The 24,810-nt window shown below is 40.9% G+C and overlaps 1 protein-coding gene across 1 annotated transcript in view; it reads right to left on the bottom strand.

The window, feature by feature from the left end:
- LOC139309986 (vomeronasal type-2 receptor 26-like) overlaps positions 1-24,810 on the bottom strand; it is a 39,562-nt gene that overhangs the window by 2,285 nt on the left and 12,467 nt on the right. The window contains exons 2-6 of the mRNA XM_070934169.1: positions 12,625-12,800; positions 11,280-11,571; positions 4,936-5,745; positions 1,394-1,621; positions 665-791 (exon numbers count right to left, since the gene is read on the bottom strand). Coding sequence (XP_070790270.1) covers positions 665-791; positions 1,394-1,621; positions 4,936-5,745; positions 11,280-11,571; positions 12,625-12,800 — 1,633 coding nt within the window. The remainder of the gene's footprint in view (positions 1-664; positions 792-1,393; positions 1,622-4,935; positions 5,746-11,279; positions 11,572-12,624; positions 12,801-24,810) is intronic.

The following is a 24,810-nucleotide window of genomic DNA, read 5'->3' as shown; positions in this document are numbered from 1 at the left end:
CCCTCCCCCCAAGGTGTGTCATCAGTCACATTCTCCAATGAAGCAATTTCGTGGGTTGTAGAGATCACTCCCCTCTGGCTACTATGGGTTACCATGGAGACGGCCTTGACAGAGATATGGCTGGAACCTGCTTTTGTTTTGACTGCCATGCCGTTCATACTATAGAAGCAACATCACAGTCTTTCTCAAGATGAAGCAACAGACTACTTCCTGTCATTTCCACTGATGCTTCACAAAGCTATAGAAGTATCTCCTTAGCTGTTTGGTTTCCTCTACATCTCAAAATCTCATTCAAGGGGATTCTAGTACATTATTGCTACACACTCTTCGTGAAAACAGTCAGTGTAGTTAAATAAATACTATATGCTTTTGGCCCAAATCATCATCATATTTTAACAACCCCATCATCCCTTGAGGGGTAGAGTCTGGGCAACTGAATGGAGCTAGCAGAGTGGTTAATGGCTGGATGCCCTTCCTGTTGCCAATGAGGAGTTTTGTTCAGCATTGTGCCCAGAGAGAAATATCTGCCTCTATCTAGGATCGAACTCACAGCCTCCAGATTGTGAGGTGAGAGCTCCACCTCTATGCTGCCACACCACGTCTTTGGCCCAAATACCCAGATTCATCTTCATTGAAAGGACTGCATTGATTTCCACTCACTCACCTTCTTGTGTAGAAATCCTCCCTTCTGCACAGGGGACACAGTTGTAGCAGCATTTTGGTTTCCCCTCCTTGACCACCTTGAAATATCCATGCTGACAAGGTTCCACACACTGGGAGTAAGGCAATGTCTGAAAGTGAACAGAATTGGCCTTCAGAAGCACCTGCAATCATCAGCTATGAAAGAAGACATAGAGATGGAAGGGGTCAACAAACTAGGTATGTGCTAAAAAGATTAGAAATGGAAAATTCTGTTTCTCCCCCAGGCCAAACTGTGATGGTGGTGGCCATTCCAGGGATGTCCTGACTATTGTCAGGAAAGTTATTCTTGAAACTGGCAGTGATAATCAAACATGCTTCCATTTTAGAAACCGACATGGAAGAAACAGGAATTCTGGAATTCTGCAGCATGGTTGATTTTGCACACATTTTCCACCAAATATCCAGCTGTAGCATCAACCTATTGAATGTCAAAATGAACATGGGCAACTCAAGTGATTTTGCTTCTCTCTCCCCTTAAATGTTGCCTGTATTTTCCTACATCCCCATGTCACTTCCTTCAATGTTCTTGGAACAGAACCCTTCTATACTTCACAAAACCCCATCTCCATTTCTATTGCTGAATTGAAAAGAGCCTGTATCTGAAGGCAGGCAGTCTGAGATATAGTTTGGAAAGGGAAGGGATACTCATGGAGATAAAGAAAAAACTGAAGAGACAGAAGATTTTCCCCACCTGGTTCTGCCCATAGTGCCTCGTGATGGCTTCCTTGTTGATGCTGAATTTCACTCCTGCAGATCCTTCTCTTGCCAGACTCCCAAATTTCACACTGGTGCCTGACTTATTATGAAAACCCACCCAAGTCACAAGGTCAAAGTCAGCCATCAAATCTCCATTCCCATCCAAGTACATTCCTTGCATGGTGTTGTTGTAGATCTGGGGATTCTTCAGGAAATGGTGGAGCTACAGAGTGTGAGGAAAGGAAGGTTTTAGATGAATGGAATCTGCTACATCTAGTTGGTAGACAGAGATATAGGGAATTTGATTTTTTTGAAGTGCAGCTTGTTTTCTTATCAGGACAATTCCCACAGATTAAGGTGCTAATAGGGAATATGTGCTCCACAGAATCTGGCATTCCAAGTCCCCTTTACTCTAGTTTTATGGTTTATTTCTTCCTTTGGTCCTCTTATTTATTTATTTTATTTATTATTTAAATTTTTATACCACCCTTCTCCCGAGGGACTCAGGGCGGTGCACAGCCATAATAAAACACATATATCCATAAAATTTAAAAACAGTTTAAAACATATTAAATAATTTGGCCCTTATATTAAAAAACTAAAATACCCATTAAAATTCATTATTTAAGCCAGACCAGCCTGTTGAAACAGTAAAGTCTTAAGGGCATGGCGAAAGGTACGTAGGACAGGGATCATATGTATCTCCGGGGGCAATTCATTCCAGAAGGCAGATGTCCCCAAAGAGAAGGCTCTCCCCCTGGGGGTTGCCAGTCGACATTGTTTGACCCACAGCACCCTGAGGAGTCCCTCTCTGTGGGAGCGTATTGGCCGGTGGGAGGCTATCGGTGGCAGAAGGCGATCTCATAAGTACCCAAGCCCTAAACCATGGACGCTTTAAAGATGGTAACCAGCACCTTGAATCGCACCCGGAAGATCACCGGGAGCCAGTGCAGCTGGTGCAGGAGAGGTGTTACATGGATGTGCCATGTTGCTCCCATAATCACCAACGTGGCCGCATTCTAGACCAGTTGGAGCCTCTGAGTGCTCTTCAAGGGGAGGACCATGTAGAGAGCATTACAGTAGTCCAAACAGGAAGTGACGAAGGCATGAGTGACCATGCACAAGGCGTCCCAGTCCAGAAAGGGATGCAACTGGTGAATCAGGCGAACCTGATAAAAAGCCCCCCTGGCCACAGCCGTCACATGATCTTCTAAAGACAGCCGTGCATCCAGGAGGACACCCAAGTTGCAAGCCCTCTCTGAGGGGGCCAAGATCTCACCCCGAATAATCAGTGATGGAACCAGCTGGCTATACCGGGACGCCGGAAACCACAGCCACTCAGTCTTGGAGGGGTTGAGTCTGGGCTTGTTTCTCCCCATCCAGATCCACACGGCCTCCAGGCACCGGGACATCACATCAAGCGCATCATTGGGGTGGTCCGGGGTGCAAATGTACAGCTGAATATCATCAGCGTACTGATGGCACTGCACCCCAAAACCACAAATGATCTCAGCCAGTGGCTTCACATAAATGTTGAACAGGAGGGTCGAGAAGACCGACCCTTGCAGCACCCCACAAACAAGGCACCTCGAGGTCGACTTCTGTCCCTCTGCCAACACAGACTGCATGTGATTAGAGAGGAAGGAGAAGAACCACCGCAACACTGTGCCCCCCCTATTCCTAACCCCTCCAACCGGCGCAGCATTGACCATGGTATCAAAAGCTGCTGAGAGGTCTAATAGGATCAGGACAGAGGAACAACGGCTGTCCTGAGCCTTCCAGAGATCATCAACCAATGCGACCAATGCCGTTTCCATGCTGTACCCCAGCCTGAAGCCCGACTGGTACAGATCTAGATAGACAGCTTCATCCAGGTACCTACTCTTGAAGGTAAGTAGACAGCAGAAGGGCCAAAGGTCACCTGAAAAGCATTACCTATAAATATGTTTGCTTACATCCCCTGATGCTTATGCATTAGTTTCCCCATCCTCTCTGAGAAGTATCAATAGGGTTGCATTCTTTTGCCTGTAGGGGCTGTCAATATTAGAGAGCCCCTATTGTGCTCATCCTAAGGGATGTGGTGGCTCAGTGGCTAAGACACTGAGCTTGTTGATCGAAAGGTCGGCAGTTCAGCAGTTTGAATCCCTAGTGCCACATAACAGGGTGAGCTCCCATTACTTATCACAGCTTCTGCCAACCTAGCAGTTCGAAATCACGTAAAAAATGCAAGTAGAAAAATAGGGACCACTTTTGGTGGGAAGGTCACAGCGTTCCGTGTGCCTTTGGCATTTAGTCATGCCAGCCACATGACCACAGAGACATCTTTGGACAGCGCTGGCTCTTCAGCTTTGAAACAGAGATGAGCACCACCCCCTAGAGTCAGGAACGACTAGCACATATGTGCGAGGGGAACCTTTACCTTTTGTGTTCTTTAAACAACAAATGCTGCAGTGGGCCTTGATTATTTACTTGGGATCCTGTGTTTTGATTCCACAAGAGAGAAGATGTAGAAGACACTATCAGTTTGGATATTTCAGTCCTGGAATATTATTTGGCTTTGGGAGGTTGGGAAACACATGTCAGTTCCATGTTCTTGTTATCTGAAGGAAAGCTTGAAACATCAAGTCAGGAGTTACTAATATATTGATTTTGGCACTCTTTGGGAGCCCCTACAAGGATGTACACTGACAATCATACAATATTGTATTGGACTGTAATATACGGGTAGAAAATCCAAATCCCTTTTCTAAGTGGAAATTCCAGATTCTGAAGAAAGAAAAGCTCAAAGGGCAAGAGATGGAAATGTTATAGTGGTGTGCGTGACAATATCAGAAAGGAATAATTTGTAGCTCGGCACTGTAGGAGTTCAAATGGTAAAAGAAGGATGAAGACGAGGGATTTCATGAAAAAAATGATTCATTTGCAGGGACATAATAATAATAGAATAGGTGGAATTAGTGGGACATAATAACCTGCTGTTTTGTTTCTGTAAAAATTGCTTTGCTCCTGTAAAAATTGGAATTGTTTCTACCAGTGATCTCACCTCTGTGTTATCTTGTTTTTCTGTAACACTCCATGCCTGGTGAATATCTCCAGAAGTGGGGTGGCTAAGCACCCAGCCCCCCTGCTCCTGCTTCTCTCTGCACAGCCAATGCAGAGCTACAAGGAAAACATGGGCCAGAGGTGCCAGAATTGGGTATTCTGAAGGTATAAAACATGCCATACCTTCCCCAAAGTGTGGCTATTCCTCCCATGCATTGTATTTGTATGTTCTGGTATAGTCCTACCCGGAATTTTGTTTTTGGCCATCAATCAAATCTGCTTCATTTTGCAAGCCTCGTCTCGAGTCACACTCTCTTTGGCATCTCAGTGGATTGGGGAACTTCTGGGACCTTACACATTAAAGGAATTTTTTCTCAATATATTCCACACTTCTCAGAGAGGGTTTTGCAATGTTCACCATCTATATGTCACACTTAGCAATAAACATGAAACCTGTAGGAATAGGAATAGGTAATTTCTATTCCATGGGAATACCTGCCATGGTTGGATCTTTTCAACTTCCAGCCTGGTTTTTCTCTTCATTGTTGTCCTTTGGAATTGGGATGAATAGGCCGCATTTAAGGCATGCGCCACAATCTGGATGGCATTGTAAGTTAAGGAGCTATCTAGAGAAAAGACCTTGTCAATCTTCTCTTGAGGTAGAGTCCCCACGTTCTTTTCCTCTAGACACCTTGTCCAGCCTTTCACAGACAAGGCAGGTTTCCCATATGAACAGTGAAATTTTTTAGTCATATATGCTTTGATAAAAAAATAGAAATCTCTGAAATCTTCAGATTTGGTCCTTTGGCCGGTCTGGATCGAAAAAGAAAAAATACTATGGGTGTATTTTAAAGAGAAACTGTTATATGATAATTCAATGGAGAGATCCCACAAAGCGGTTGTGATCCAAACTTTTCCTATAACAGGCTTTTTCACAAAGTTCAATACGATTTCTACAAAGACTTCTCCTTCTATAAAGGTAAACTCTGCATAGTAAACAAATACGTTGATTTGGTGCCACATTTTGAAAATGGAAATCAGATAATTGAAGTTCTCGGTATTTAGTGATATGATTTGTGAAAAAGCAGCACAAATGCCATTCTGGGCCAGCACGTGATTGAAGGTCCTAATGAAACGTTCTCCATTATCAGTGTCTGCAGCAAGGAGGCCAATGAATGTCCATCGAAAATACAGCAGCAGTTGAACAATTCCCTGGTTCTGAGCACCTTCTTTGGGGACGGTCCGGTAGAAAAAGGGTAACTGAGTTTTATCACTCAGGAAGGGTGAAATAAAAGTGTAGCTGATCTGGGCGAAAAAAAGACAGTTTGTGTTTGATTTTAGGATTTTACGAAGTCAGTGTTAGATCCTAGGAGGAAAAAGGGGTCAGAGCTTAGACAGTGACTCGAAGATTCCAGCTACCTTGATGGACTTAATAAAGAAAGTAAAAGTTTCCCTGTCATATCTGACTCTAGGGCATGGTGCTCATCTCTGTTTCTTGGCTGAGGGAGCCAGCATTATCCAAAGACAATTTCCATGGTTATGTGGCCAGCATGGCTATATGCCAAAGGCAAATGGAACACTGTTATTTCCTCCCAAAATGGTACCTATTAATCTACTTGCATTTGCACACTTTTGAACTGCTAAGGTAGGCAGGACTTAAAGGTTTGGGAAGAAATATCCATCTGGTTCAATTCCAAGCCGTGCAGCGGTGAGTTTCCAGTATTCTTACCAACTATTCGCACATGTGTCCAGCCTTCTGCACATGCACCCGGCCTCAAAAACGTGCCTAAATAGGATGTCATAGGGCCGGGGCGGGTGGGTGGCCACCCGTGATCTCCACTACTGATTTTTTTTTTAATTTGATTTATATGCCGCCCTTCTCCGGAGACTCAGGGCGGCTTACAATGCGTTAAGCAATAGCCTTCATCCTTTTGTATATTTATACAAAGTCAGCTTATTGCCCCCACAAACTGGGTCCTCATTTCACCTACCTTAGAAAGGATGGAAGGCTGAGTCAACCTTGAGCCTTGGCGAGATTCGAACCCTGCAGTAATTGCAGGCAGCTGGTCTTAATAAGCTTAATAACAGGGTGCCTTAAACCCCTGTACTACCAAGGCTCTTCACCTGAACCTGTACAAACCGGCTAAATACCACTTCTGAAGCTGGGAGAAAGACACTGGAAACACGGAGGCTGATTGGAAAGATGGTTTAATGATGAAGCAGAACCACATTGGTTTAAGGTCCTGGGCAGCTGACCACAACTCCATGTGGCCTTCTCTTGGCCTTTGCACTTGACCTTCCTGTTCCTGTGCAAGAACATGTATTCCATTGGCTGTTGTTGGGGTCATAGCCAGCTCTGTAGGTTGTCTGAGCTAAGTTTGGTTGAAGCTTGGAAGATGATGCAATGTCCCCAGAAGATTGTGTAATGTGGTGAGCTCTGCTGCTAGATGGTAGAGGGTTAATCCTATTATGTCCTGAGGGGTCATGTCTTAATCCCATCATCCTGGAACTGGAGGTCTTTTGTTTTGGGGATAGACTGGCCCACTCTTTCTCAATGGGCACAAAATAACTGCTGGGGGGAATTAAGAAAGACTTGGGGGTTGATTTCTGACTCCAAGAACATGTTTCTCTATTTCTCCTTTAGGGAAAGATAATATTCTGCCTTTTTAATACTTCCTAAAACATTTCATTCTTCTGGGAGGGCATGTCTTCCCACAAGGGAAACAGAAATGCAGAGAATGTAATCAAGCAATTGTCATCAATGAATGTTTAAAGATAAGAAGAAATCCAAATCTCCTTTTCTGGAAAGAGGGGACTTTCAGAGACCCTTAATAGTGTTAGATTGGAGCAGAAGTAGTATTCAGCCGGTTTGGACCAGTTCACCTGAACCGGTAGTGGAAATCACAGGTGGGCCCGACCACCTGCCCTGGCTCTATCCCATCCTATTTAGGCACATTTTTGAGGCTGGGCACATGTGCGGAAAGCGCATGCAAGTAAAGTGCATGCGTGGAAGGCAGGCACGCATGTGAACTGGTAGCAACATAATATAAAATGCACCACGAGGTCCCACTCGTCATCTTCAGGCTGGTGTCTTCGGCTTCGTGTCTGTGCGAGCAAAGCATGATTGGAGATGCTGTCTCTCTATAAATACTGGTGGGGAGGTGGGGAGTGTTGGCTTTGTTGTTGTAAGCGGGTTGGTTGGCTGTATTGTTACATCTTGATTAGTTGATGAAGTTGATGTATGCAGATTAGTCACCTGTTTTGTAACATCCTGTGTGGGCGAGGTCTTGGCTGTGTGCCCATTAGTCTTTTGTATTTTAATGACCTGGGTAATGGGTTGTGTGGTAGCATCCTGAGCTCTAGTGTTGTGACATCCTGAGTTCTGTGATGTATTGTTTTGAGCAGATGGCTGTGATGCAACATCCCGGACTTTGGTTTGGCTCCGAGTCTGAGGTCTTGTCATGTTCTTATGGCGTGTGCTAGTCTGCTCTGTGTGGGGATCGGGGGGTGGTGGTGTTCAGCAGCTGGTGATGCCGCCGTGGTCCAGCCCCTGGATGGTGGTTCACACAGGATGTTACAAAACAGCTGACTAATCTGCATACATCAACTCCATCAACTAATCAAGATGTAACAACACAGCCAACCAACCCGCTTACAACAACAAAGCCAGCACTCCCCACCTCCACACCAGTATTTATAGAGAGACAGCATCTCCGATCATGCTTTGTTCACACAGACATGAAGCCAAAGATACCAGCCTGAAGATGACGAGTGGGACCTCGTCGAAACGTTGCCAAGATATTCTCAATCTTACACAGGAAAAGACCCGAATATGCCAAGACTTGCATACCTGTACCCATGAAAACAAATATATATATATATATATATATATATATATATATATATATATATATATATATATATATATATATATATATATATATATATATCCTTAGCCAGGTTCTACCTACGCAAACCAAGATATTATGCAGCCCTAGTTCAGTGAAATCACAATTCACTAGTTTCTGGGCTTTTTTTTTCTTTCTGGCAGCCAGCAGACACTTTGCTGCCCATTGGGAGACTAAGATAGATCTATTTTGGCCTTATAAGGCCTCATCAGTTAGCCACACCCTCATCTCATGTATCCTCCCTGTAAAGGTACAATATCTGAGAAAGCTGGGCCTGTAACAGGAAGCCAAGCAGCTAGGAGGAGGAAGCAGGAAGAAAAACTGCTGTCCTCCAATCGGGACACAGAGTTGCAGGCTAAAAACAAATAGAAAGAAAAAAAAGCCCAGAAACTAGTGAATTGTGATTTCACTGAACTAGGGCTGCATAATATCTTGGTTTGCGTAGGTAGAACCTGGCTAAAGAGAAAGACACATAAAACCTACGAAAAAGAAAGAAAAACATATCTATATCTATATCTATATCTATATCTATATCTATATCTATATCTATATCTATATCTATATCTATATCTATATCTATATCTATATCTATATCTATATCTATATCTATCTATATCTATATCTATATCTATATCTATATCTATATATATCTCCTAGGACAGAGCAAAACCCAAGAAGAATAACAGAATATGGGAACTGCCATCCTGCCCTATATAAAGGGACCACCGATAAAATTAATAAGATATTACGGAAACAAAAAATAAAAACAGTGTTCCGTACAGATAGAAAAATATCGATGATGGTGAGAAACCCTAAGGATAAAATTGAGTTGGAAAACCAGGGGATATACGAAGTGCCATGTGCCTCCTGTCAGTCATCTTATATTGGACAGACAAATAGACGAATAAGTGTGGTGTTTAGAAGAACATAAAAATGCAGTGAGGAAAGAAGAGCAAACGTCTTCTTTGGACAATACATGAAAGCCACGGGACACAATATTGACTTTAATAAAACCAGAACAGTGGCGAAAGAGGAACATCTCAACAAAAGAATAATCAGGGAGGCCATCGAAATTGAAAAGAGGCTGCAGAATATGAACAGACGAGACGACGCCTCTAGGTCATCAAGTATTTGGGGACCTGCACTGAGAGAAACTCAGAAGAGAGGCAGAGATTCCCAGAAGCAACCAGTGGTGTTGCAAGGCCTGCCAGAATTCTTCCTTCTTTGCAGAGGGTGGCTAGCAATAGGGAGAGAGAGAGGATCGAGCCAGAAGACAGGCTGAGATCTCAACTAACAATCAAGGGTGCTGTGATGCCTACCAGAATCCTTTCCCCTCTACAGCAGACAGATAATAATAGAGAATCTGAGAAAGCTGGGCCTGTAACATGAAGCCAAGCAGCTAGGATGAGGAAGCAGGAAGAAAAACTGTTGTCCTCCAATTGGAACACAGAGTTGCAGGCTAGCCAGCATACGTCAGCAGCAGCAAATATAGAGAAGCGACAGCTCCGGCCCCGCAACAGAGAACCCATAGCTTCTACATGAAACAGAGCCTGAAGATGACAGGGTTGTGAGCCTGTCGAAACGTTGCTTTAAGAAAAACTTTTAAAGTCACTGGTAGGATTTTAGCTGAGGTTTTAAAGGACCTTGCAGAGTGCTCTGTAAGGATTTTTTAGAAGATTTTAAGCTGGGATTTTAACCAGGATTTTAAATATTTTAACCAACTTATTTACAATGACGCAGGAAAACACCGGAGATTTTAATTTTTTGCATATGCACACCTGCGAAAACTTAAGAACACACACACACACACACACACACACACACACACACACACATATATATATATATAAAAGAGTGACAGGAAATAACAACTAATGGTGGATTGTCAGTGGGCAGTCAGGGTCTGCCTAATTTTGCAGAGAGTATAACAAAATTCAGCTACATTCAAAGGAACTACATTGTACTGATCTGATAATAGTGATTGTGTCAGCTTTGGAAGCCATATTAACACCGGAAGCTTCCACCCTGCCACCTTCTTGCACTTGGGAAAGTAGGAGGGGGGATTTAGTAGAGAGATTGTAGTTAGACATAATAGCATTCTTCTTTTTTGTCAAGGTCAGGGTGTTCCTGCATCTAGAGGAGGAGCGGTTGCAGTGGTGGCTCAAGTTGGGACGGATGGTGATTGGGCCGTGTGATGGGACTGATGGGTGCGGGAGCTGGATTTGGGGTTTTGATTTACTGAGGGAAAACCCGGAACTCTCAGATTCAGGTTTTCCCAGATGTGCCAATATACCTACTCTAATAAATGGAAGATTTGAGACGATGCCTGTCTTGGAGTTTTTAATGGGAGTTGTGTTGTTCTGGAATGCTGACAGATTGTATATAAAGAAGATCAGTTTTTCCCAGGTATTTTATCAGATTATGTGGTGTTATGAGGTGGATGCATAAATCCTTATAGAATGTAAAGTGTAATATGATGTGATGTTTGAAGGATTGCCACAAAGAAGGGGGGGGGGACACAACCTATTTTCCAAAACACTAGAAAGCAATTAAAGAAGCAATGGAAGGAAACTAATCAAGAAGGAGAGAAGCAACCTAGAACTGAAGAGGAATTTTCTGTCAGAACAATTAATCAGAAGTTATGGGTGCTCCAACACTGTAGGCTTTTAAGAAAAGACTGGACATCCATTTGTCTATAATGGTACAGGGTCTCCTGTTTGAGCAGGGGGTGGACTAGAGGATCTCCAAGATCCCTTTCAACTCCATTTTTCTGATAAAATTAAAGCTGTGGTTTTGATGGTCTCTTGTCCACAGGGGCACAGTATTAGCTCATGAAGTGTGAAATATTGCTCATCTTAACTCATGCTTAAGGTTTGTAAGTAGGAAACCTCCTTGAAATGCTCTGGAGTAAGCCATTTCCCAGCTCTATACCTGTGGGATTTTGTAGATGCCCAATATGGCAGCCATGAGGATGGATATGTCAGAGTTGGCCTCTTCCAGGAGAACCAGCATGTTTCTCTTCCTTCCACAGCTGTAGTTGGGAACATTGGCCTCTCCTGTCGATAGCAAATCCAACAGACCATCCATTGTCAATATTTTGTCTCGAACATTGTCATGGAGGTTATAACCCAGGGTGAGGTTGGGGAAGAGAAGAGGATCTTTGTTGATTTCCTGAATGGCAAAAAGGAAGGACAGAATTTTCCAGTACATCACAACTGCTTTCCTGAAAAGATATGTACATTATGCCATGATGTTATATTCAACAAAAATAATAAATATCTTCTGTCCTATTGTGTCTGTACAAGTCTTTGACCAAAATTCTTCAAACTCAGCATCTACTTTTTAAAAGCCAAAACAGAAACACCCTAGACAATCTATGCATTGTTTGTCACTTGCTTTCTCAACCTCAAACTGCGGAGTCAAAAAATATCCCAGGAAAAGCTATTGGTGAACCAGTTCTGAAAATGTAGCTCATCAACCTGCATGGACCTCTCCATGTAGGAACCAGGATTCACTCAAGGACTATAATACACATGTTATATGTGCATGGTGGGCATGTTTTTATATGTAAGAATAAGTGTGCATGTAAATGAGATAAGGCAGAAAATAAAACATTTAAGAATTGAACAGAAGGCCCAGCACCTCCATTTTCTCTTGAGTAAATAGTCTTGATCCCTGATTGCTTGAGAGAGACAACAGAGGAACTGCTCAAAACACTTTGCTATCAGTGGAACCAAGAGGTGAGTCAAGAAGGAGCATCTTAGGATGACCATACCCACATCAAGGAAACAATAAATGGCTGCTGATCTGGCAGTGGTGAGTTTAAAGAAATCCAGTTGAGAAAAGTCATGATGGAGCATCTGGGAGAATGTCTTGAGGCACCTGAGCTGAGGGCTGATGTCTTTGAACTTCTTCCAGAACTGTCCTTCTGGAAGATAGAGAACTGTCTTCTAGGAAAGACTCAGAAAAGAAGTCAGCCATTTCTCTCAGTTGGGATTGACCAGGACTGACCTGGTCAATCACAGGGACCTGTCTTTTTCTTTGATGGATGAGCTGAAATCGTGATCAAACTCCCAAGCCTTGAAAGATCAAAGCACATTGTCTGCATACAGATCATTTCGACATAAGATTGCTGAGCATTAAAACTTGCTTTTGTGTTATTTGCTGAATGTATTATATTTCATACTGTTTGTATACAAATGTACTGAAATCTAACTCCCCCCCTTTTTTTTCTCAAAGGCAATATAACAACATCATTCAACATTCTGCGACTTACACATTAAACTCTGTAGAAGGACACGAACTGAAATTGTGCAGCTGTAATTCTCGAATATTTGTTGCCAAGAAGAGCCCACCGATGAGATGGTCTCCTGGTCTGTAGTGGTTGAGTGGGTCTCTTCCATCCCTTCCCAAAGTCAAGAAGCACTTGGTGCCAAGCATCCCACAGGCTGCCTGGGGCAACAAAAGCTCTATCAGAAGCAGAAGCAGTGGGTTCATTTCTGGGTTAGCCAAAGGAATCCTCTGCTTTGCATATGATCTCAGAATCAGCAGAGGAGAAGAGTTTGGAGACATTGAAAGCAGATTGCAGCAAGACTGACTTTTCTAATACAGTATGAAGTCAAGAGAGGACTTCCCAAATGATGGAAAGATGGGCCAACACAACAGCAGACCTCCTGGTATCCATGAAGTATAGTCCAGCTTCCCAGTGTCAAAAGACAATTTATGCACTAACTTTCATGATGTCAGATAGTACTATGTGTTGCTCCTGAGTCTGTTGATCTCCTCCAGAGATCCAGGGGAATAAGGAATCTCTTGACATTTAACCTGAAGGCAAGAAAGAAATCACTAACATTTTAATTACATTCTAATGTCGGATTTCCTGCCTAAGCAGGGGGTTGGACTAGAAGACCTCAAGGTCCCTTCCAACTGTGTTATTCTATTCTAATAATTATCTGAGATGTAGGAGGTTCTCAGTCCTCCCTGCAGGCTGAGCTAGGATCCTGCTGGAGAAATTCTGATGTAACTCAATGTAATTGATTCTCAAAAAGCCTCAAAGACCAACTTATTCTGGGAGCATTTGTGTCACCTGTCATTCTGCTTTGTTGATTTCCAATTGGTTTTCTTTCATGATATCATATGTGACAGGTTTGTTTTATGAAGCTGCGTCTTTGATATGATGAAGTTGTTACTGTTACCATTTTTTATTGTGGACTTTTGAACTAAAGGATGCTGCTGCTGCCTTAGGTCTACTGTGCATTTTTTTTATTGTTCGGACCTTTATGTTTTATTTATGTTATGGGTTGCCATATACCTGTCTGGAGTTGAATGAATATAAATCAAATAAATACCCATCTATTCACCCACCTATCCATTACATCTCTTTTTCCTTGGAAAAGTCAAAGAAAAAAGGAATTTCCAAGAATGTTCTCCCTTGCAATATAATGAAACAGAGATAATCAACTATCAGTTTTGTGGGCATGGCTTGGTGGGCATGGTGTGGTGTGGTGTGGTTTGATGGGCATAGCTTGGTGGGTGTGGCAGGGGAAGGATACTGCAAAATCTCCAATCCCTCCCCACTCTGGGGCCAGCCAGAGGTGGTATTTGCCACCTCTGCTCAAAATTTCTGCTACGGGTTCTCCAGAACCTGTCAGAACCTGCTGGATTTCACCCTTGATTCTCTTCTTATATATTTTCAGGCAATGGTAAGAACCAAACATGCTTCATTGCATGTTTTGTAATGCTGGTCTTATTGTGGTTAGGAATGAAGACCTTAGTCTTTTTTATGGGATTCCAAAATCCTGGGTGTTCTAGAAATAGTAGACTGGCTATCTTGTGTGTTGTTTCTCTCTGCATAATAACAAAGGCTGCAGTAAATTTGAATGTAAAATACAGTATATTTAAAACACTGCAAATTTGCTTTAGTGTCTCTGACATAATCTGAACCACTGCTGCGCAATTTCATGACCCTTTCCCTTCTTGCTCTGAGGCACGGGTGTCAAACTCGCTGTGTCCCGTAGATGTCATGTGACGTATTGTGATATGTTTTGCCTTCACAGAGCTAGGGTGGGCATGGCCGGCATGTGACGCATCCGGCCTGTGGGCCACCGGTTTGACACCCCTGCTGTGAGGAAACTCTTTTTTTTAGAAGAGACTGAAATGGAATTCAGATGGGAGTTTTTCCTTCTTGTATCTGGAGCAGCTGTTTTTAGTAGTTTTGTCCTAAATCACCTTGGATTCTGCTCCAACTGACTTGGCTTTTATTTCCACAATCCTCAATTTTAGTTGATGCTTGAGAATAAATCCAATGTCTAATTCTGAGGCTTAATCTATGCCTTCTCACAGAGAACACTCAATATATAACTAGCGAGGCTTCCGGTTTGCTGCTGGCCGCCGCCAGACGTTCCCTTGGGATCGTCAGTTTCCTTTGCCTGTCAGAGCCGCCTTCACAGCAGAATGGCGGCTCGAAAAAACTCCGTTTCCATGAGGAAACGGAGATAGAGCCGGCAGGGGTGGGTAGAACTCTCTGCAGAGTCCCAAAAGTTTTTTTTTTACTTTTGGGACGGAGCGGATGAGATGCCCCATATCCCCAGCCGCTGCTCCGGGCTTTGGGAGACCTCTGCCAATGCAGAGCCAGGCGTGAAGAGCAAGCCTGCGAATTTAACAGATTACTCAAAGAAAATGTGAGCTGGACCTGTAATATTGAATCGCAAGTATTTTACTTATCTTTTAAAAAAAATTATTTAAGAGAAAAGAGGAAAGGAAAGGGGGAGAAAAAAAGCCTTTTAAAATGGCGTCTGCCGCGGCTGGAGAAGAGGCTGAAAGGAAAAGTCCTTCCGTTTGCTATTAATACAATGTAGCAGAATAAACACCACTGGCTATATTTGTAGACAAAACTTCGCTCCTGTGTCTTTTTCTCTCTTTTTTCCCTGGAGACTTGACATTGTTATTGATTGGAAAGAACTCTTTTTTCTTGTTTTTTTTCTTTTAACAAAGCTTGCCTGGGCGGAAACATGGCACTGAAACTTACAAAGTCAAACAAACAAGTAGTGGGGGGGGGATTCCCCCACTAACAACTTAAAAGAACAAGTTTTAACTCTTCAATCTCAGAAACCTGATTTCAATATAATAGAATTTCTTTTAGAGGAGATTGTAAGAAGGGATGAGATTTTGAATCAGCATCTTGAAAAATTTAAGCAGGAAATTAAAGAATTGGTGAAATCTAAGTTTGATTTTTTGGAGCAAAAAATTTTAAAAGTTGCTAATGGATTGTCAGAATTTATGATACAGTTGGCTACAAATACTAATGTATTAGAGTCTAAAATGGAAGAAATTCAAGATAAATTGGACAATAGAACTCAAAAAATTGAAAATGATTTGATAAACACTCAGGATAATAGCCCAGAAGAAAAACCTAAAATGGAGGCTGATCAAAAGTCTGGTAATGTAGAAAATCTGCAACAGAGGATTGAAAGAGAGGTTTTAATGGTACAATATAATTTCACAGAATATGCGATAAGACTGAGAGGTTTGCAGGAAAATAACAGAGATGATTTAAGGAAAATATCTTCTGAATTTCTAGCTGGGATTTTAAAGGTTCAACCCGAGGAAGTGTTTTGTAGGATTGACAGAGTTTACAGAATAAATTCCTGGATTGCCAAGCAAAGGCAACTGCCTAGAGATGTAGTGATTTATTTTACAGATAAAGAAATTAGGAATAATATTGTGCAAAATTCTTTCAATTCTAATTTGCAACTGCATGGAAGAAAGATCTGGATTTACAAAGAACTCCCACCTAAGATATTAATGGAAAGGAAGAATTTTGCTTTTCTGGTGACTGAGTTAAAAAAGAGAAATATCCCATTCAGGTGGGACGCTCCAGTTGGTATTATATTGAGATATCAAGGAGAAAGATACCAGTTAAATACAGTTGAAAGAGCGGAAGAATTTTATCAAAACAGATTGAAAATGAATTTAACGTCTCCAGGTATAATACAGGATAAGCAGAAGGAGTTGGAAATAAAGGGAAAATATCGAGCTACAGAGACTGTACCAGATAAACCGCCTTTGGATTTTTTGGATACCCCAGCTGGATTATTTACAAATCTGAGAGAAGTGGCATCTGACTTTAATGTGATGACTTATCAAGTCAAGGACAAGCATGGAAACCAATTAGGGGATATACAAGGGGCAAAAAAGAAAGATGAGACACAAAAACAAAACCAACAAGATCAATCTACAGAGCAGAATCAAAACCGACTAGTTGATATACAATCCATAGAAAGGAAACCAGGATGGAAATTAAACCCGCAAAAAGAAAAGAAAAAAAGAAATAGGTCGCATAAAAATAGAAATTTCTAAATCAAGCAACAGTGAAGCCAGTGACTTTAAAAATGAATGAGTATGTGAAAATATAGAGGAGGCGACGTATTGGTCAATATTATCCTGAGGATGGTGACAGGCCTCTGCATTGCCGTAATTTTGGGATGTGAAAAGAGCCTTAAACTGATGGATTTTAATTATCTACTTTGGAACTCCTTTTTGTGCTGATAACTATATTATAATTATATTGAATTATAAGGCAAAAGAGTCATACTGGGGCATGCAGAAGATCTGGTTGTTACCCACTACGATGATGGGAATCAATAATCCTGATGAAAGCCACAATTATCACTACATGGAATATAATATAATGTCACTCGGGTGGTTGTTTTTACTTTCATACATATAAGAGGATATTTATTACTGATGGGGGTAGAAATGATTGAAGATTTTGAATATACTGTTGCATCAGCAAGCTATGTTACCCTATTATGGATGATGGTTTTAATAATCCAGTGGAAAGACTTTAAAGAAGATATCATATGGATTATAAATTTAAAGTTATTGTCTTTTCTTTTTTACTTAGATATAATGGAATATATATACATATATTTTTAAGTAGAGTGGGCAATGAATTAAAGATATTAAGAATTGTTGTGTATGATAATTTTGCAGGACAGTGGGTGAATAAGCTAGTTTGCAGACTGATTAGTTTAAGAAAAGGGATTTTTAAGTGATATGTTTAGGGGAGTGGAGGAAATGGATAGAGTGGAATAAATGTTAAATTAGGTTTTACGGGCAGGGCTGCTTTGAAATGCTATAGTAATATATATAGATCAAATGTTAAAGTAGGATTTATTGTATAGTTTTAAAGTGGAAGGTGGTTTTGAATTGTTGTAATAATATATAGATATAAGCTTGGGAGAGGAGAAAAAGGGTAGATTATTGCCAAATTGGGAGTTATAATACTATTTTGCTAAATTAGAAGTTATTATATAATGTTATAGTATAATGTCTTTTTTTTTCTTTTTTTTTTTCCTTTCTTGAAATGTATGGATAAAGGGGGATGTTATAATATTAATAATATTTTTAGTAAGTAAAGGTCAGTATTTAGAGGAGGGGGTAAGTAATCTCTTATGAATTAGGTTTTTTTTGTTATGAAGAAGTCACAGGGGGGGACGGGTGGGGAGGGGGGGTTAGGGAGGGGGAGGGGGAGGGGAAAAAAAGGGGGGAAAATTTGTATTTGAAAACTTTTTCAATAAAATATATATATATATATATATATATATATATATATATATATATATATATATATATATATATATATAATTAGCCAAGAATCCCTGCATATCTTTCACATTGGCCTAGCAAATACATTTGGGGATTCCAGATACAGGATGAGAATACAGTTGTGCTGTCTCAATTCCATTCCTTAGTGAAGCATGCTGGTCAGGAAGTACTGAGGGAAAGACTTCCATGCTTGGAGAATGATTCAGAAGGTGAGGTTTGGATGTGAATGAGCTCAGCACCTCTCTGCTGTTCATTAACGCAGCCCAAATTTTTGCAGGCTTCCCATGAGTTCTGCACCTCAGGAATCAAGCTAATGATTAGAGGGTTTTCTCTATGCATGAATCCAAATCGAGCTTAGGTTGCTTAGCTGAGATGGGTGGCTATAGAAATTGAAAGAATGGATTGTTGTTTTGTTGTTAGTTTCGAAGTCGTGTCCGACCCATCGCGACCCCATGGACAACGTTCCTCCAGGCCTTCCATCCTCTGGAGTCCATTTAAGCTTACGCCTACTGTTTCAGTGACTCCATCCAGCCACCTCATTCTCTGTCGTCCCCTTCTTCTTTTGCCCTCAATCTTTCCCAGCATTAGTGTTAGATTTGGTGATAGAAGAGACAGACATGGTTCTTCAGTAATAGCTCTTTAATAGTAGACCAGTACAACTCAACAACCGGCTTGTCTGGCAGTGTCCCCTTTTATAGAGGGCTGCCAGATGGCTTAGCCTATGAGATTCAAGTATTTTCCTGGCTCTTTGGAGGACCTGAGTGAAGCCTATAGCTCACTTTCTTATTACCTTATATAGTATATAACAATTAGGTTCTTCTCCAGTGGAAAGAATGGATGAATAGCAGCAATTCACAACTGACTCATTCATTAGGGCCAACTTTAGCTCAAGGAAACACATGTATCCAATCGTTATCTTTTAAGGGAAAGAAGATTGTACAGGCTCTTTACAGGCTATTTCCCAACAGCAAAATTGTCTTCCTCCCTTCTGGATTGCGTGGAAAACCAAGCTTCCAAATATCTGAAATGAGAGAGTGAGCCTGGGCCTAGAAAGATCGTTCTCATCTGTGATTTTGGGAAATGTCTGCTAAGTCCATTGGAGTTTAGTGGAGTTGGGCAGCTGTAATAAATTTAAATAAATAAAATACTCAATCAAATCAAATAGGTTTGAGTAAATGTGTCTTCTGACCTCACAGAACTAACCCAGATAATCTTTTATGTTCATGTTCTGGATACAATTGTCTTACTTCTTTCTGTGATGCATCAGTAATTTTGGCATAGGAATTGTGAGAGAGTTCCAGATTTGGAGCCAAATTCTACTCTCTTAGTAGCTCATCTCACTGAGCCGTGGTGGCGCAGTGGTTAGAATGCAGTATTGCAGGCTAATTCTGCCGACTGCCAGGAGTTTGATTCTCACTGGCTCAAGGTTGACTCAGCCTTCTATCCTTCCAAGGTTGGTAAAAGGAGGACCCAGATTGTTGGGGGGAGCAATATGCTGACTCTGTAAACCACTTAGAGGGGGCTGTAAAGCATTGTGAAGCGGTATATAAGAGCCTTGGTGGCGCAGCGGACTAAAGTGCTGTTAAGTAGCACTTAGCTGCCAGCTGCCTGCAATTACTGCGAGTTCAAATCTCACCAGGCTCAAGGTTGACTCAGCCTTCCATCCTTCCGAGGTAGGTAAAATGAGGACCTGGATTGTGGGGGCAATAAGCTGACTTTGTATAAAAAAGAACACTGCTTAGGGGGGACCGAAAGCCCTACTAAGCAGGTATATACAGAAGTATGAAGGCTATTGCTTAATGCATTGTAAGCCGCCCTGAGTCTCCGGAGAAGGGTGACATATAAATCGAACCAATAAATAAATAAATAAATAAATAAATAAATAAATAAATAAATAAATAAATAAATAAATAAATAAATAAATAAATGTACAGTAAGTCTAAGCACTATTGTTATTGCTATATCCAAAGTTTGGACTCCATCCGTCACTTCTTTTTCATTGCCATTATCCAAATTATAGTGTTTAGCTGTAGTCTTGGAGCTAATTCCCCAAAGACTTTTCTACAATCTTTCAGAAGATTGGATTTAAAAAAAAGCACACACATCACTAATATGTTTTTCACCATGACTTCACACCAAAAGCTTTGTGGGCTGCTGATCCATGGCATTGAAAATCCACAAGTGCATAAATGAGTCTGGAGAGATGGAGATTTTTGTTCAGGTGGGAGGTTCTTTCTCCTCTCTGCTTCAGAAATGAACCCTAGGCTGAATTATTTCTGAAAAAAAGAAGAAGAGAAAAACTTTCTTCCAGTTGTTCTTCTTACTCTTTGTTGGAATCACATATAGGACTGGAGGCTCCATCAGAAACGCATCATGTGGCTGCTTCTGCTGCTTTTGTGCCCCCAGAAAGTTTGGGGGGTGCTCAAAGCCAAGTGCTCCCTGATGCTGCAGCGGGATGAGGTAGACCCAAAACATCATTACAGGCCAGGAGAACTTTCCATCGGTGGTATCATTTCTGCAACTCAGGCTAAATTTGAAACAAAAGATTTCAAAAAATCTCCCGTGACTCCAGTATTTCTGTAAGTCAGTCTTCATTATTTAGAGCAACTTTATTTCTGAATTAGCAATAGTACTTAGACTTATATACCGCTTCATAGTGCTTTAGAGCTCTCTCTAAGCAGTTTTACAGAGTCAGCCTATTGCCCCCCAACAATCTGGGTCCTCATTTTACCCACCTTGGAAGGATGGAAGGCTGAGTCAACCTTCAGCCTGGTGAGATTCGATCTGCTGAACTGCAGTACTGCACTCTAACCGCTGTGCCACCTCGGCGCAATAATTGTTTCAATTATTGAAAGAATTGCAGCTAGGCATCATGGCATTTCAGCAGCTGATAAGCCTCCTTTGAAATTCTCAAGTAGTATCATTAGGAGGGATCTTCAGATTTTCCTGACTTTGAAGAAGAAACAACCACTTTCCTTGTCATCCTGAAAGCAAGCTGGACTGTGAATAGAGAGAAGTCATCCTCTGTATCCCCATAAAGGCTGAACATGGACACACAATGTAGGAAAACTATATTTTCCCTACACTTAACAATATCTGGATTAGTGAGAAGAAGACAGTCCCCCCTCTTCTCCTCCTCCCTTGCCCCATTAAGAGGTGAATATTGACACAAAAAAGCAGGAATGCTGTATTTTTTCCTACATTGAAAATGCAATAATCTCCTCCCTTTTAGTTCTTGTGTTCATTGATCATACAGTAGTGGCCAAAATTGTGGAAACCATTTGGGAAAAGTGTTTTGAGGTTTGATGGCTATAACACTATTTTTTGGGGGGAGTTTCAAGATAATCCTATTCCACTGCTGGAATGGCCTGGGAATAGCCCAGACCTTAACCCAATTGAAAATCTATGGAGCCGACTAAAGAAACTTGTTAGTCAGAAGCGACCCAGCAATAAAACCCAGTTAATAGAAGCAATCATTCAATCTTGGCTTCACATTATAACAGCTGCAGAACTAAAAGACTTGGTTCACTCCATGGGAAGACGTTGTAAGGCCCTAATTCATGCTAAAGGTTACCCAACTAAGTATTAACTAACATGATAATTTTTATATATCTCGCTTTTTCTATGGTGATAATTTTTGTATATCTCATTTTTTTTCTATGTGTTTCACTTTTCTTCTTTATATTGTAACCGCTATTCTAATAGCAAATCCTTCCTAAAAGTTATTGCATTACATTCTTGATTAAATTATATTTCTATTGATATATCATTTTATGGTACTCCTCCCCCCAAAAGTGGTGTTATTAGCTAGTTTTAGAAAAGACACTTTTCCCAAAAGGTTTCCACAATTTTGGCCACTACTGTATAAAAGAATCCCAGATCAGAATTTATAATTTCATTGAATTTCCATCTCTATGATTCCCATTTGAACGGATTCCAAATCCTCTAATGATTTATACATAAATTAAACATCCTTAGTCAAATAGGTTTGACAGTGGATATTCAAAATAGAAATATGCAGGAATCAATAAGTTACTGTTAAGGAGCACAGTTCCTCTTTCTCTCTGTGTGTTTGTATCCGAGTATATACTTAATGATTCTATATTTAATATCAAGAACAACTCCAATATTAAATACTGCAGAACCTAAATAGAAAAACAAAGAATGTTTAAGGTCAGTCTGAAATCTTAGATCAACTGCAAGGACACCTACAGCCTCAGGAATAAGCCAATGCTAAAATAGATTCCTTTAGACTTATGTTGCTCTTAGTATATGAAAATGAAATATAAATTGAACGAATCCCAGCATTTCAGTTAGATACAGATATAGATTATCATCATTGGAAGGGACCTTGAAGGTCATCTAGTCCAACCCCCCACCCAAGCAGAAGACCCTACACCATTTCTGACAGATTGCAGTCCAGTCTCTTCTTGAAAGCTTCCAGTGATGAAGCTCCCACCACTTTTGGAGGCAACTTCTGTTCCATTGGTTGATTGTTCTCACTGTCAGAAAATTTCTCTTTATTTCCAGGTTGAATCTCTCCTTGTTCAGTTTCCATCCATTATTCCTTGTCTGGGCTTCAGGTGCTTTGGAAAATAGCTTGACCTCCTCCGTTCTGTGGCAGCCCCTCAAATATTGTAGATCTCTTAGCTTTCTTAGACTAGATGAACCAATCCATCTAAATATGTCCTCAACTGCTCAAAACCTGTTCATTTGTCACCCACTTGGTTGGCGCTTTTGAAATATCAGATATATTTTATTTGATATAGGTTACTGCTTTTTACTATTTTTAATGTTAATTTTTCCAGCATTGCTATAGTCCATTGTGAGGAATTCTTTAAAACAGGTTAGAAATATTTTTGTAGACAGAGATTAATTAAAATGTTATTTCATTGATTATAGTATGTTTACTACATTATTCGCACAGGGTAAAAGCAACACAATATTGGAAAATGCTATCCTTCCTTTTTGCCATCCAGGAGATTAACCAGGATTCCCATTTCTTGCCCAACATCACTCTGGGCTACAATATCTATGAAAATTATTTCAGTCCAAGAAAGACTTCAGATGCTTTGCTGGACTTGCTTTCAGAGGGGGAGGCCAATGTTCCCAACTACAGTTGTGGGAGGCAGAGAAACACAGTGGCTGTTCTTGAAGGGGCTGAAACCGGCTTCTCCATCCAGATATCATCCATGTTAGGCACCTACAAAATCCCACAGGTACATCTTTGCTAGGAAGACCATTTTTAATCATGCAGCTTTCAGTCAGAAGTGCTCCTTTGTAAATAAAAGTAAGTGTCTTTATTATGGAAATGATTCGTCTTAGGGTGATGGTTTGATTATGCAAAGGAAGAGCAGGTGTAAATCAAATTTATCCCCTCTGGTGTAGTCCCAGTCCAGATTAGGAAAATTTTTCCTGGGATAAAAAAAATCTCCTCTTGAGAATAGAATAGAATAGAATAGAATAGAATAGAATAGAATAGAATAGATTTCTTTATTGGCCAAGTGTGATTGGACACAAAAGGAATTTGTCTTTGGTGTATATGCTCTCAGTGTACATAAAAAGACAAGACAAGTGTACATAAGGAGAATAAAATACATTCATCAAGAATAAAAAGATACAGCACTTAGTGATAGTCAAGGTTACTAATGAGCTATCAAATCGTACTACTGAACAAATAAAACAATATAATTGAAAGATACAAGAAACATGGTTATAGTCATAAGTGGGAAGAGATAAATACTAGTAAGGAAGAGAAGAATAATAGCAATACAGTCTTAGTAAATTATTTGACAGTGTTGTGGGAATTAATTGTTAAGCATAGTGATGGCATTCGGGGAAAAATTGCCCTTGTGTCTAGTTGTTCTGGTGTGCAGTGCTCTATAGCGTTGTCTTGAGGGTAGAAGTTGAAACAATTTATGTCCAGGATGTGAGGGTTATGTAGATATTTTCACAGCCCTCTTTTTGACTCGTGCAGTATACAGATCCTCAATGGAAGGCAGATTGATAGCAACTGTTTTTTCTGCAGTTCTAATTATCCCTTGAAGTCTGTGTTTGTCTTGTTGGGTTGCAGAGCCAAACCAGACAGTTATGGAGGTGCAGATGACAGACTCAATAATTCCTCTGTAGAACTGAATCAGCAGCTCTTTGGGCAGTTGGAGCTTCCTGAGTTGGCGCAGAAAGAACATTCTTTGTTGTGCTTTTTTGATGATGTTTTTGATGTTAGGTGTCCATTTTAAGTCTTGAGATATGATAGAACCTAGAAACCTGAAGGACTCTGCTGTTGATACTGTGTTGAGAACATGGGGTGAAAACAATGCATAAAGCAATAAGGGATTATAGAGGTTTTCATGCAAGGAGTGGAACTAACCCTTCATTAGAGGTAAGTTCTCATGGTTTATTTTACTTTGATTCCCTTTACTTCCTTTTCAGATAAATTACAATTTTGTTTCCCAGATTCTGATGGATAAAGCTGGCTTTCCTTTCTTCTACCCGATGCTCCCTGCTGAAGGATTCCAGTATTCAGGGATGGTCAAGCTTCTTCTCCATTTCAGGTGGACTTTGGTTGGTCTGCTTGCTCCGGACACTGACCAGGGGCAGAAATTCATAACAACAGTGACTTCCATGCTGATAAGGAGTGGCATTTGTCCAGTTATATCACAGGACTTTTCACCAGCTCTACAAAATGTCTTCATAGATTATCATGCATATCACCAATGGAGACACGTGGCCGTCTTTCTTTATGCTGCAGAGATTGATTCGATCAGCTCAGGATTAGCAATTCTACATCTCGTGCATAAGAGAATAAAAGAATCTGCTGCAGGCAAAGTCCTGGTGACACCAGTGCTCTGGG

This window comes from Pituophis catenifer, unplaced genomic scaffold, assembly GCF_029215685.1.
Source record: "Pituophis catenifer annectens isolate HBS135680 unplaced genomic scaffold, rPitCat1.0.hap2 SCAF_2, whole genome shotgun sequence".
NCBI classification, from domain to species: domain Eukaryota; kingdom Metazoa; phylum Chordata; class Lepidosauria; order Squamata; family Colubridae; genus Pituophis; species Pituophis catenifer.
The sequence above is the reverse complement of the archived record's forward strand: the minus strand, read 5'-3'. Positions and strand labels throughout refer to the sequence as shown.